We start from the raw sequence: 15,095 nt of genomic DNA on the forward strand, positions 1-15,095 counted from the left end.
CATCCAACATTTTACTGCAAGCCTTATTAAGACTGACCTTGGTCAAGAGTTTGTAACAACAAACTGTTCAGCCAAAAGAAAAACAATGCATGGATATGATGATGGTGAGAGAATTAGGTGATGAGGTATAAATAAAAATTTAAAATATTTCTTCGTATATCTTGAAAAGTGCCACAATTTAAATATCTTTGATAAATGACTAAAACAGAAGTTCAGTTTTTCCTCTAAGAATTTCCCCAAGACCAGTCTTTTGCTGCAAATGAATTTCCAATGAATGAACACTCACATGTGTACTGCTGATTCCCTCCAGAAGAAGCCTGGTAATCTCTGCCTGACGATCAAATTCACTTTGAGTTATTCTTAATTCCTGTTCAGACTTAAATTGGAACATAATTTTAAAATCTCATCAGAAGACTTAGTGCATTTTGTGTACATTCATTCAGACAGTTACAAAAATCTCCCAAACAAACCCCAAATAATAATCTGGCAATTCCCTGATATTGTTTTGTATCTAAACTGGCCCTGGTTTCTCGACCTTAGCTTTTCTGTTAATTTAGACAGAACTGATGCCTTGCTGGCACTTGACTCAAAAGAATCCATTAATGCCAAAGCTAAATGACATAAACATAAAAGCCCAGGAAAACTACTACAGAACAATCAGCATATTTTTATACATTTTCTAAATGTATCAATTTTGCTAAATTTTAATATTTTATAAAACCTAAAGACTAACATGTATATTTTAACACGTATAAAATAAGATTTCAAAAAACTCTCACCTATTACGATAGTTACTTCACTGGGAAGCTAAATTCAGCCTTCAATCTCAAATGAAAAACTTTGGAGCGAAGCTAGGATCTAACCTCTTGTGTTCAGTTGTCAAGTATTTACTTGTTTCTAGGGACAAAGCTCTTAGGTTCCTTCAAAGGATTATCTGTCCTACATAAATGTTTTCGGTTTTCTTTCCAAACTTTGAAGTATGTCTTAAGCACAAGTATTATAAGAAATGGTAGGGTTTTTTTTTTTTTTTTTAATTTAGAAGTGACCTTCAAGCAAAGTCGCGCTAGTAAAATGGCTCGGGGAGTGGGGGGCACCACAACGTGCTGATTTTCACGGCATGACTCCTCCCACGACAGCTGGCTTTAAGCTAACAAGGTGAGGTTACTGATCTCAGAGCCAGAAAGAGATGTGTCTAACAGCACTCCACCACTAGCTCCAACTCTCCGACCTGGGTTTAGCGCTGGGACAAAACGGTGCTAAAAAGATAAAAAATAAAAATATGAACTAAAAATAATAAAACCTGGCAAAAAACATCTCCTCAAACTTTTAGCCAGAGTTAGCTGGTAGTGAGGAGGAAACCATAAAATCTCACAGGTTATTCACAAGAGTTAGCGTACTGCCCACTGGAATTATTATTGGTGACAATGTCATTCAGTGATATTTTCTGCTAACTCTCCAGGATGAACTGCCCCCCATCCAAATTAACTGCAGCATTTCCAAGACTGCAGTACACATGAACACAAGGTCCAACGTTTTTCCTTTAACGCCCATTTCCCTCTCCCTCTGGTGCCCAGAAGCTAACCTGTGAAGCTGTCAACAACAAAGCAGCAGCAAGAGATAACCAGTTGCTATGATCATTCTCATCCCAGTTGCAGAAGATCAGAGAGGATTAAGACTTGACCACTAGACTGGATTTATGGAAATAAAGCTTGAATTGTTCAATAAATCAAGAGTTAAAATTAAATTTGCTCGACCAAAGTCAGACTACACGGCGCTCTGATAACAAGGCTGAAGTCATAAGCTTCATCTGGATGCTAGTACGTGGCAGTAAAGAAGTCCCAGGAGAAGAAAGGAATGTTCCTCCTAAAAAAAGTGTTAGGAAAATCAATCACTTCAGTGTTGTATCTGCACTATTTACGGTTCTGCCTGGTTGAAAGGTTTTGATAGAAGTAACCACAGCAAGTCAAAAACAAATGCACGTGAGAAAGAAATGAAACTAATTCCATGTAGGTTCGACTGTGAAAGGCAATCTGATGGAAGAGCCTTTGGTGGCACTGGCAGGAAAGCCTATTAAATAGCAGTGCTTCAGTGCAAGGTGTACGTAACCGCGAGGGAGCCGATTAAAGGTGACCAAAAAGTTTGAGTCTGAAATGGGAATAACGTTTTAAAGCTGAAAACACTGAAGCAAAAAATGTAAAATGACCTCATTAAGGACAAGGGATTGGCCTTCTCTGTTTGAGCAAAGTTTATTACTGAGTCGAGAAGAAAGCACGTTACAAAGCCCAGGAAGTCATTCCTGTGTACAATCTAGACTTCCTGTTTAGAAAAGGTAAATGACGAGAAGGAAACAGATCCTGTTTCTTGAATAAGTTGCAGTGTATGTTTGGGGTGGTTGCAAACAGTCTAATGTCCCAAACCATCTCCACTTCTGACATATGTAATTGACCATGATAATCTGAGAAGCTGAAGTTAATGAAATTAGGCTCAGCATAATTAAGCTACTTAAGAAGAAAATAATCTACATTAGAAAGAGAGATGAAAGCGTTTAAAGAAAGAATGAATTTAAAGAGTTTTTATTCTGTCCTCCAGAAGACCTCACTCCTTGACTTCACTTTACCCTTAAGATGTAGAGCTCTCTAGGAAAAGACCTTCTACTGCGGTTACCGAGGAACTGTCTAAAGTATGCGGCAGCAGAGCTTGGGCTAGAGAAGCAAGGAGAGTTCTTTTCGGATGTGACTTGGATACGGCACAAGAACGTGCTGGTTTGTTACATGAGGATGGAGTAGTTTATAATATAAGCCAGAAATTTGGCCTCCATTTTCTGAGGCATTTGCTATGACAATCCTGCTTTTTCTTAAATCTTAAAATATTCCAGGAATATGAAGTTTTAAAACTATACATTATAAAAATTACAGAAGTGACAAGTATAGATATAACCACAACTAAGTTGACGAACAGATGTCACAAATGTGGATGACGGCGTGAGTCAAGAATTTCTCACTAGATTTCCAGTTCACAGAATCAAGTGTCACTTAACCTATGCATGTACAATCGGCAGTCCTACAAAGTCAGAAGAGAAGACGTTAAAGCTTGTAAAACTAATATAGTCAGGGCCCCAATTACCACCTGCTCTCAATCTCCAAGCACAGGCCTCATCTCAAGGTCAGATTTCACAGGTCTAAACATGAGAAATAAATGAAAATGTTTCTGAAGACCTCAAATAGGGCTTGACACAAACCTGCACAAAAGCCCCAATTTTATTCCTCAAACTTGCTTAGTTATCTGCTTTCCCAGTCAAGAGAAGATCAGAGATGGGAGCACAGGCAGAGGGGCTGGTAGTAGCAGTAAGACGCAGCCTCTCGAAGTGACAGTCTGACCTTGAGAGAGGATACAGTGCATCTCAGACAAAGGATGGGTCCACCTGCTGCTACAAGTGGGATGATGGATACTCATCATGACGACCTGACTCCCAGTGAAATGAAATACACGCTAACCTGCATTTACATTTTTTCAACTAAAACGACAGAAGAATTAGTTTTGGTGCTAGAGAGAACAAGCTTCAGTTACCTAGAAAATTCACTTGCGTAACATGATACATTCAATTCTCTGAAGACAGAGATACGGTGTTACCTATATTTTACATAATTACCGTATGACTACACTAAGAATTTAAAGACTGTCCTCTGGCAAGGCATTGTGAAGACCACCACTTAACAGGACAGCTATCTAGTGTTTACCTGGGCGTGCAAACTGCACCTCTGCAGCACTGCTCAACTACTCTGGCGAACTGGCTCTAGCCAGAGAGATCTGAGCTTTCTACAATAATTTTCAGACTTTGTAAGACTATGGTAATAAAGACTGACTGGCCCCATAGTTGTTGTCCAATAAATAGTTACTGAATGAATGACAATTAAATTCTCGGTTCATAATTCTGTAGTTTAATAATTTACTTACTTTTGTCACTTCCTCTGCCCAAATCTAGCCAGCATTAAAAATTAGAGAAAAATATAGAGCATGAAAGAAAGTTGGAATTTAATATTTTCTACAACTTAGTATAGAAAAATGTAAATACTTTAATTCAAATGGCATACTCTCTTTCCATCACATTAACAGATTAAACACAGTAATAATCAAATCAGTAAGAGCTTAATATATATTGAAAGTATGCCTTCATATGTATCAATACTATCAGTTTTTGAATCTTATACTAATTCTATAAATTAATAAGAATAGCGGTTTTCCAAAACTGGGTATATTTAACCCCTCTTAGTTCTAGGTTTTATCATAAATGATTTCTAATTTCTTGTTTAGGCTCAAAATTCTAGAATTTTAGGAAGTTAAAGCAAGGATAAATGGACACTAACTGTTGATACAGCCATTTGAGGGGGTAGGCACAAGAGACAACAGATATTATCAACTTAAAATCACCAAAGTTAAATACATCATACTGTAAGTAGATGACATGAGTAGTAAACAAACGTCTAGTCAATGAAACGAAGTCTTGTTGATTGTTTAGGATATTTCACCTCAGATCATACACTGAGTGAGTGTGACCGAGGCAGTCTCTCTCTCGTTTGCCTGCACACAGGCAGGACAGTGGGAATAAACGCGTGCATTCTCCTGCTACCTAAGGAAAGCCTCCGCTTTGCCAGGGCTTCCGTAATGATAGCACCTTAAAAAAATGCACTTTACACATTCTGCACAATAATCTTTCCTATGTCATGGTTTTCTCCCCACTCCTTTTTGTTCTGCACTGATGAAGTAGAAGCAATTGACTGAACAAATAAAAACTGCCATTCATTCATTACTTATATTGCAGACTCTATGCTACTTCTAGGGCAGTAATATACCTATGAGTGTTATACCAAACGCTGTGTCTTTATTCTTTTTTCCCCCCTTTTTGGTTGCACCCACAGCATGTGGAAGTTCCCAGGCCAGGGGCTGAATCCACAGCAGAGTGGTGACCTGAGCAAAGAGAGGGACAATGCCGGGTCCCTACCTCACTGAGTCACCAGGGGACCGCCATGTATCTCTACAACTTTACTGGCTAACCTTTACGAGTCCTGGAGCTATATTCAGATTTTACTTACTTCCATTCTGTTAAAAAGTTAAAAGTGCCTAACATCTCAAAACTGTCCCCCAGTCAAGCTCAGTAACATCAAAGGGTGCTCAGGACAATTCTTAGGCCCGATTCCTGCTCTGGGCAGTCACTACTCTGAGACTTTCCTAAGTAAGGTAACACCGGACAGGCCACCGCACTACCGAAACTGCTAAACTACTGGGGTTTGCCTTGGCCTGGAACTGCAGAAGAAATGACTTCTATGTTGTGTTTGGGGGAAAATTAAGATTAAACCACTGAACGTACTGAGAAGCAAAGTAAACCTGTATACCTTATACTTTTCTCCACGTTAGTTAATTTTCTTTGCCAAAAGTGAAAATATGAAGGGGCAGCTAAATTAGCATCTTTTATTATTATAAAAGGCACTCTATACTTATGTACATATTTGGATTCTAACATCTGAATTTGGCATAAATGATCTATGTGGCAATCAGAGCACAGAATTTCTTCAAGTCCCAGCATTACTTCAGCTAATATTCCCTGTATTTTTTGTTAGACTAATGAACGTGTGACCTCAACTACTTTAAACTTTTACATGTAAATAATAGCAAGAGAAGGCACTTTACTCAAGACGTAGAAAACACAGTAGGCCAACAAACCTTCAGCCATTTTACATGCAGGAAGTTGAGCATGTGAGAGAAATTTACCATAGTGTTATCTCCTTCAAGGCGAGCTGAGTTTAGGTGCTTAACGCATAGGCAAGAGACAAAGAACACGTTATACCAATGAACACAGTGAGACAAGTTACTTATGCACAATAAAGAACACAGAGACAAGTATTAAGAGTTGATAAAATGGTTTTCTGCTTTAAAAAAATCCAGCTACACAATTTTATATAATGGTGCCTATTCACTTTTTTTCAAGAGATTCAAATTTTCAAAAATGAAAAACATGGTTGATGCTTGATAGTAGATCATTAAAACCAGTTAGAGAAAATGCATCACCTTAAAAACGGCCACAATTACCTAAAGTTTTATTAAATTTTTACCTATAAAAGCCCTCATGCCTACCCACAAGTTCCCTAGCCAAGGATCATTTCTATTTTATTAACGTGTGATGCCTGCAACCATGTTCGCTTTCAATCGGCCTCAGCCCGGTTCTGGCATTCCCTGAAGAAATAGGAAAGGCATGTCAATCCTTGCATTTTTAATACACTTTAAATTCTAATTTGCCACACTAAAGCTAAGGTTACATTGCGGTGCTATCAATTCACTCAGTTCACACGTCAAAGACGCAGACAGCCGAGGAAACGCCCAAGCGGGCAGGGGGCGTACTCGCTATACCATGCTACTGCAGGTGCACTTCCCATCGTGTCTGGACACCCAAGAGTAACAGACATTTAAACCTCTCGAAAGCACAGGGCTCGGACATCATCGGATTTTCTCCCTTTCCATTAACAACACTCCAATGACTTTTTAAAGAGCTTATATAAGTCCAGGATTAGGTTAATCAGTGGCAGTGCCTTACCTATCTGTTTGTTTGTTTAGGCTGCACCTGCGGCATGTAGCGCTTCCTGGGCCAGGGATCAAACCCACACCACAGCAGCGACCCAAGACACGGCAGGGAACTCTAATATGCCTTCAAATATAATACTTTACGTTTGTTTTTGCTGCTCTGATGTAAGCTTTATACAGTTTTCAAAACTGTACTTTTGTTCACTGTAAAATACTCAGGTAAGCTTTTTCTGTGTAATTGCTATATCGTTCAGAAACGCCTTTGCTGTGCTTACCACTCTTCAGCACACGCGTACAACAAATCAGGACAGAAGCAAATCTCACTGGCAGGGCTGCATCACCAAAACCTAACCTACTCTACAAGACTGTAAACTGAGGGCAGCGAAGAGTCTGCATTTATATCAACTCCTCCTCGGCAAAGCACTGTGTAGGAAGTTAGCATTCCGTAAATCTAGAATTTGAAAACAGGTCATGAGGAAACTAGGGAACAATTTTTTTTTTTTTTTTTTGGTCTTTTGCCTTTTGTAGAGTTGCTCCTGTGACATGGAGGTTCCTAGGCTAGGGGTCTAATCAGAGCTGTAGACGCCGGCCTACGCCACAGCCACAGCAACTGAGGTTCCCAGCCGCGTCTGTGACTTACACCACAGCTCACGGCAACGCCGGATCCTTAACCCACTGAGCAAGGCCAGGGGTCGAACCCGCAACCTCATTGTTCCTAGTAGGATTCGTTAACCACTGTGCCACGACAGGAACTCTGGGAACAAATTTTTTTTTAAATGCTGATATGCACAGGTCCCAAGCCTTGCTTATAGAAGAATGACTATAAACTTCCTCAAACTGTTCTGTGACTAAAGAAGTAAAATCAAAGGAAGTCTGAGGTTAGAGTAACCTCTTCAGCTGCCAACAGAGAACCCAGTGGTTTCAACTTTTCTGCATTCTTCATGTAAATGGAAAAGAAATACAGAGAAAGGAAAATAAGACCATAAAAACAGGCATGTTTCAAGGCGTCATGTAATAATAAACCAAGAGGATTTTTTCCCTTCCAAGTATTTCCGACTTACTGCTATAAAGTTCGAAGATGGTTATCTAGAGGGAAACAACAGCTAAAATCAGGAAATTTGAATTTCTGTCTAGACTCATACTTTTAATATTTGGCTACAGTTAAATTTTGTTTTATGCAAAATAAAAATTTTAGAAAAGTTGTGTACAAATTGTTGAAAAAAGTCATTTGTATAATCTTTCATTTCTATTTTAAGTGTAAATTCTTGTGGAAAAAATGCTGTCCTTTACAATACACAGCACAAAAACTTGCCCAGATTTTTTTCTGGATGCACCAAAAGGAGATCTCTCTCAAATTCTGACTACTATATTTGGTTCTTATGTATTTTAACAACAGTAGTAAACAATTTGGAAAAATGACAGGATCTTGTATACTGTTAAATCTATGACTTTCTGGTACTTTTCCAAGTGAAAATTAGTCTATCGTTATCCTGGCACAGTGCTTCTTACAGTTTTGTACTGACACCTAACAACAGGTATTCTTATTCCATGATCCCTGGGCACACGTAGGCATTTCAAACAAAGAGATTCTGTTCTTGTTCAAATATTTACTTCCGAATGATCCCTATTTAACATTTTTTTCTGATTATGAAATTAACATCTTAAAAACCAATGCATATTTCACTATACAAGTTTATTATTAGCAACTTAGAGATTAATATCCTAATTTCAAGACTCTTGCCATCTACAGTGTTCATTTTTTTATTGACTTTTTAGGGCTGCACCCAAGACACAGGGACGTTTCCAGGCTAGGGACTGAATCGGAGCTGTCGCTGCCGGCCTACACCACAGCCACAGCAACGTGGGATCCGAGCAGCGTCTGTGTCCAGTGTTCATTTTTAAGGTTCTCATTCTACAAAAAGCCTGTTTAGGGAAGTCAGGCTGTTCTTTGTGATGATGTCACAATAAATGCTGCGGTGAATTAACAAGTGATTTTGAAATTAATGTCTTGTCAAAGATAGCTCCTCTCCACAGTAGTTAATACAGGATTTCTAAAAGGGAAACTCTCTAGAAGAAAACAATTTATTCTGCTCACATAGGGTGCTGAGATCATCTCATAAGACATCACTGTCCAACACACCAAGTTAGCAGTTTTAAATTTCACTCTAAACCAAGTCTCAACCCTTCCCCCCCGCCCCCAAGCAAGACGTCACAGTAGCCTTCCACCAGCACGGGGGTAATACGCTTCTGAGACAGTGATGCTTGAGGGTGGTAGTGGGAGTGAGCTGGGGACAGAAAGCAGTGGGAAGGTCACACCTCTTAACAAAACACCCGTCAGAGATAAAATAAGAACAAACTTGTTAGCCTCCTCTAACAAATTCATATTTGTTTATATCACGCGATCTTAACGGTGTCCCAACTCAAGTCTGACAAATCTCTCCAAACTTTGGAAAAGAGACATAAACAGTATAAATATCAGATTAAATAAGAAGTTTATAAATAAAACTTTTAAAGAAAGTTACATATATACATGTACACATACAAACATACTTAAAAACAATGAACTACTATATTTTATACCCACTCGATTTTAAGACTATTCTGAGGTTGATTTTATGAAAAATTACTTGAGTTATTATCCAAATGGGTTTTCACCCCTTCAAAAGTGCCCCCTAGGAGTCCATGCTGCCACCGTCTGAAAGATTTTGGAACCATTCCTGGTGACAATTCCTTCAGTCTGTTTGAGTTACATGCGGAAGGAGAGTCACATCTCATTTTTAAGCTGCACACTAGCAATCGCAAACCTGATTCATTCTCGTATTAATTACTGTTTTTCTCTTTGGAATGTAAGACATCTATTTCCAAAAGGCGCATCTGCTCTCGCCACTGTCTAAAACCACGACACAGCTTTGGGGGCTCTTACCCTGTCACGTTCTCACTGTAGGGAGAGGCTGCAGCTTGCGTGATATACGAGTAAAATCTTTTACAAGTCAAAGTTACTAACTTAAAAATGTTTTTCTATTAAAAAAAAAAAAAAACACTACTTACTGAAGCTCTAGTTTCTGCAGCTTTTGCCTTTTTTAGTCTGGTTTTGGCAGCATCCAAATCCAATCTTTTATTCTGTAATAGTTTCCTTTCTTTCTATAAAGACAGGGGAGAAAAAAAGCTTAAAAAATGATGCTAAAATGCAGTAAGAGCATACACATTTAAAGTCCTCTCCATTAAACAAATGACTACAAAACTGGCTATAAAGTGATCATTCAGACATCTGACTCTTTTCCATTTCCAGCTTTAAAAGGATAGAGACATCCTAAATATCTGGGAAAGACGGCAAGTGCTAACAGAAGCGGAGGGATATCAGTTCTGGTATTTTGTGATTTTTGCACACCCCCCCTGCCCTGGCAGGGGGGCACATTTGGCAATATGTTTTTGGTGGTCACCACTGGGGGAGGGATGTTACTGGTACCTACTGGGTAGAAGCCAGGCATGCTGCAACAGAGCTCCAGTAACAAAGAATTATTCAAGCTAAACTGTCAGCAGCACTCAGGCTGTGCTACTGTTTAACCTGTTACAGGTAATCTAGGAAGTGCCTGTGGTGAAGGAGGTAGGGAGAGGCCTTAAGCAAAGCTCCTGAAACCCTGTGTCACAGGAAAAAAAGCAACTCCACTGTACCACACAGAATTTCAAATTTATAGAACAAACAACTACAGTATCTTAGAATTCTTCATGGGAACTTCAAACTTCTTTATAATAGGTACGTTTATAAGAATTCACTATTTGATTAATTCTTAGATTTCACATACCAAATTTCATCCTACTGATAATCAGTATCTTTTTAATTGTATTCCATCTTTGTGGTTTTCCCTTTGGTCTCAAGTCAAATACTTTCTATTCAGAGAAAAATTTACTATAAACATATTTATTGTGTAAGATAGAAATCTGAAAAAATAAATCTGAAGCCGTATTTATAATAAACAGCAGTCTTGCAAAAATCGTAAGAAAAAAATCATTCACTGAGATCACCAGTCTCCATCACTTAAAAAACTAAAAAAAAAAAGACTAACAGACTAGTTTGAGGAAAGTGGTATTTTTTTTTTTAATACTTCATCAATAAAACACAGCAGTGTGAAAAGAAATAACAGATTGCTAGGGATACAAAATGACACAAGTCCAGTGAGAAATATACTTCTAGTAATTAGGGTTCTGGTCCCCAGTTTAAATGAACAGCTACATGGCTATCCTATGGTGGTATTTTCTGCCATATTTTTATAACCATTCCAAGAACTTCTCTACCAATTTTAGTGCTGGTAAGGAACAAGAATAGATGTAAAGACATCTCACTAACACTATGGGAACAAAAAAGTGGAGTCTGTATCAAGAATAGCCCTTTACTTTGTTTTGTGTTTTGTTGGCATATGCATCCAGCTCACCCTTCTCATCTGCTACATCTACAAGTCATTAAGAGGGCAAATGACTAAAACCTCTGCGTATACATCCTAATTATTTTACTAAAAAATGAACATTTTCCAACTCACAGCAATTGTTTTGTAATCTCCTTCTATAAAGTTTCTTAAAGGAGTGAGAAAATTTAAGGCTGATGTTTGTATCAGTTCTCTGTCTGCTGTTCCAATTCGTTTTTGTGTTTCTCCACATTTAATAAGGGCATTACCTGCAAAGGAAAAAAAATTTTTTTCTTTTTTTTACTATTGTCTGATAATGTCAGAAAATAAACTCATGTTAAGATAAATTAGCAATTTGATCTGCTTTACAGTTAGTTGTCACTCGCTGACTTAGGTAACAATCAAATAAAAATTAACAGTAGCTGAGGTAGTTTTATGTTGAAAGTACTATTCGGATTATACATATCTAAATGAAAATGACAAAGATGAGCTCCTTATGTCACAGTTAACTGTGCCAAACCTACCGATGGGACAAGAGGAGGATGGAGGACAGCTATTCCAATAAACACTGACGGACACAGTTCAAATAGGATAGATATCTTCGTAAAAGCATAATGCTTAAAATATTTTAATAAGTAGATCAAGTCAAAATTTCTTACTTCTGTATTTATGCACTGATCTCAAGTGTCTATAACTAACAGCATCTACTTGCATCGTAAGTTAAAGTCTGTTCTACAGCACGGGGACCTTAATACTTAAACAGGACAAATTCAGTGGAAGATGGCGTCAGAGACCCACAGGACTGGTTCTACTTGGAGTTCCACCCCTAATAAGCTTTAGTTCTGCGGATCTTCCTTCCTTCACGTTAGCATGAGATCAGCCCGGCTGGTAAGGAAGGTAATAACGTAACAGTAGTTAGTTAGGAGTTCAGCTTCTGGATACAGAGCTACATCTGAATCACCAGCTGTCTGATCATGGATTGCCTCTGTTACCTCTCTAAGACTCAGTGTCCTTGTCTTTACACAGATATAACGGAATTTATATTACAAGTGGGATTTAAGTTAGGATTTATTGAGATAATACACATACTGTAGAGTGCGTAGCACAATGCCTGAAGTACTCACTGTTAGCTACTATCGATTACTAATAGATAGATGCACAAAGCCCAATTGCAGTAACCAGGGTATATGCAATGGACTTATTACAGGTGCAAACAGGTTAAGCAGATTAAAAAGGAAGAACATCTAGAAGTCCTTTGAATATTCATGCTCCACCAGGCCCTCAGCTTGGTGGAGGAAAGGGCTTGGCCTTCTTCTCTTCTCGACGCCAGCATCCACCTGGGTACGGCACAAGCAGGCAAAACCCAATCTGTTCAATGTATAAAGTTTTTCTAAAATTAACTGTTAAAGAAACGAAACTATAGGCATTTTAAGCATCCTCAGATTTCTGAATTACATTCTGAAGAACACAATGGAGAAGTTTTAAGGTTGTACATCTACAAGCCAGCTAATGGACGAACAACATTCATCACACAGTACGGAGGCTACTTCCTCCTGACATACAGACTATGAAAACTATGTTAATTTAGTCCCAGAATCTATGAGCTACTTCATAAATTAGGACTATCTATGTAGAAAATCATTTAATTGACTTATCATTTCATATCCAAATAAAGACCAATTTCTTATAGAAATCTTAAAAAAAAAAAAATTATTAGCCATGACCAACAGGACGAAAAGCTACAGAAATCTGAAGTAGTCTTATGTTCTGAGAAAATGAGACTTGGAGGGATAAAGATGTATATCTGAGCTTAAGGGTCACACATTAAAAACAGCACTGCCGCAACTTTAAAAGCTGGCATTACGGTAGAACATGATTATAGGAAATTTCAACTACGTGAACAAAACAGAAATAAAATGTCACCCAAACATGCAGAGATAACCACTGCTACCATTTTTGCGTTACTGACATGAGTCGTGTAATGAAAGCACCAGTGATCTATTCAAATACTTAGCATGTGCCAGGTACTTTACCAGAGAAATAAGTCCCCAGGAAAAGTTAGAAAAATCAACTAAGGGAGACACATATAAACAGAAACTGCAATATATCACAAGAAGTGTAACTGAGGTGCTACAAGATTCAATGGGAATACTAGTGAATTTATTTAACTTTGTAGGCCTAAGATAGCGTGACTTCTCAGAACATACGCTTAAATAAATATTAAATTACACTGTATTTAGTGGCCACCTACACTTCTTGCTTCATCCAAAATTTTAACACAAAAAGTTTGACGTTAAAACTGATTCGACTATTAGGTAAATGTTATTGATGTCTCTAGGTAGTAAAAATATCTAAAAGTAAAGATACCTCTTGGCATACCTTTTTGCCTTTCACTTACCATAAGCTGTTCCAGGGCCGAACTCGGTCCCTGCATCAATCATATATTGTCCCAAAAGTTCTGGGTTGTTCAGACGACTTGGAGCTTTTCTATCCAGTTTCTCATAAACAAATTCTTCTATCCTGGCATCTAGGAGAAAGGTTTAAAATAACCAATGATTTAAAAAAAAGTGTTTAAAAGATTATTTTGTTCTTCTACTAGCCATTATCACCTTATAAAATAAACACGAAATACGCATGTTTTTAAAGTACATATTTTAATATATAATTTCCATTTGCATGTCAGAGTATTACATAGCTCTAAGAAACTTATATTTTAGAAATCTGATAAAATACTTCGGCACAATAACATTTTAAAATAAAGCAAAACTATTATGAGTATTTTATGGGATTTTAAGTTTCTGAAAATCATTGGTATTCATTTAACATCTAGTGAGGCTGCCTCTGCCCTCTTCATATAGTGTGTTAACTTTTAACTTTGAATATATGCTCACAGGTTTTTTCTTTTTCCTTTTTTTGGGGGGCCGCACCTGTGGCATATGGAAGTTCCCAGGCTAGGGGCTCAATCAGAGCTGCAGCTGCAGGTCTACGCCTCAGCCTCAGCCATAGCAAAGCCAGATCTGAGCCACATTTACCACCTGCACTACAGCTTGTGGCAACCCTGGATCCTTAGCCCAAAGAGTGAGGCCAGGGATCGAACCTGTATCCTCATGGACACTAGTCCGGTTCTTAACCCACTGTGCCACAATGGGAACTCCCTATGCTCACAATTTTAAACTCAGGGACTTCCAGCTATAAAAATATGGACATAAGGCATGGTGAGGAACCAAAGTGTTACATACTTCTGACACTATTACCCTGCTTTAGTTTGCTCACTTGCTCAATCTCCCTCTCAGAGGCTCAACACTGCGGGTTCAGAGAATAGAACAATCCAACCTTGGAATAGTTCTACAGAGATCAGCACTATGATCCCGTGGCCGCTATGTTTAAGGTACATACATATCTGAACACATGTCTATTCTAAAGATTTCATCATTAAAAATAAGTTTAGGAGGTCTCCTGTGGTTCTCCTGTTGTCACTGCAGTGGCTCGGGTGTGGTCCCTGGCTTGGGAACTACCACATGCTGCAGGTGTGGCCAAAACAAATTTTTTAAAATACAAAGGTTAAAAGCAATAATAGAAATAAGCATAAACGGAAAGGAAAAAAATCGGTAAAATCGGAACACCTGGTTATCATAGTATTTAAGAAATTCACATTTACATTGCTGCCTAATAGTGAGATATTCCAGAAACAACTAAGAAAAAGTCAAAGTTTCCAGAAAAAAATGATTAAATATTAAAATGATAAGCCAAAAAAAAAAACTAAGTTAAATAGGTTCCTTCTAAGTACCTCACCTAATTCCTCCACAAGTGGAAGTTTCATAGAGTGCTGAAAATTTCAAAACTGAGCTGAACCAGTAACAAATTGGAGTTGGCAAAACCATTAACTATAACACATAAAACAGGGACAATACTTGCTTTTGTGGTGGACTCTGGTGTAGCATCAGAAAAGTTTTTAACCAGGACTTTAAAAACTTTAAATTAGGTTAAAATGAGTCAGTTCAAAACATAACCACTTAGAAGACGTTAACTAAATTTCAGAATTTCATTTTCTGACCATAAGAGTGATTCCTGTCTTTGCTGCTTGTCTACCTATTTGGTCAAAAGTTTAAAGTTGATTCGTTC

The 15,095-nt window shown here is 38.0% G+C and overlaps 1 protein-coding gene across 6 annotated transcripts in view; it reads right to left on the reverse strand.

Annotated features, from left to right (window-relative positions):
- Positions 1-15,095, reverse strand: part of SH3GLB1 (SH3 domain containing GRB2 like, endophilin B1) — a 34,195-nt gene that overhangs the window by 7,060 nt on the left and 12,040 nt on the right. For 2 of the 6 annotated variants that reach the window (XM_013997433.2, XM_005663721.3), the window contains 6 exons: positions 13,372-13,500; positions 11,109-11,242; positions 9,622-9,714; positions 5,719-5,805; positions 3,955-3,978; positions 287-376 (listed from right to left, as the gene is read on the reverse strand). In XM_013997433.2, the coding sequence (XP_013852887.1) occupies positions 287-376; positions 3,955-3,978; positions 5,719-5,805; positions 9,622-9,714; positions 11,109-11,242; positions 13,372-13,414 (471 nt within the window). In that variant the 5' untranslated portion in view covers positions 13,415-13,500. 6 annotated transcript variants of the gene reach the window in all.

Source organism: Sus scrofa, chromosome 4, assembly GCF_000003025.6.
Source record: "Sus scrofa isolate TJ Tabasco breed Duroc chromosome 4, Sscrofa11.1, whole genome shotgun sequence".
Taxonomy (NCBI): domain Eukaryota; kingdom Metazoa; phylum Chordata; class Mammalia; order Artiodactyla; family Suidae; genus Sus; species Sus scrofa.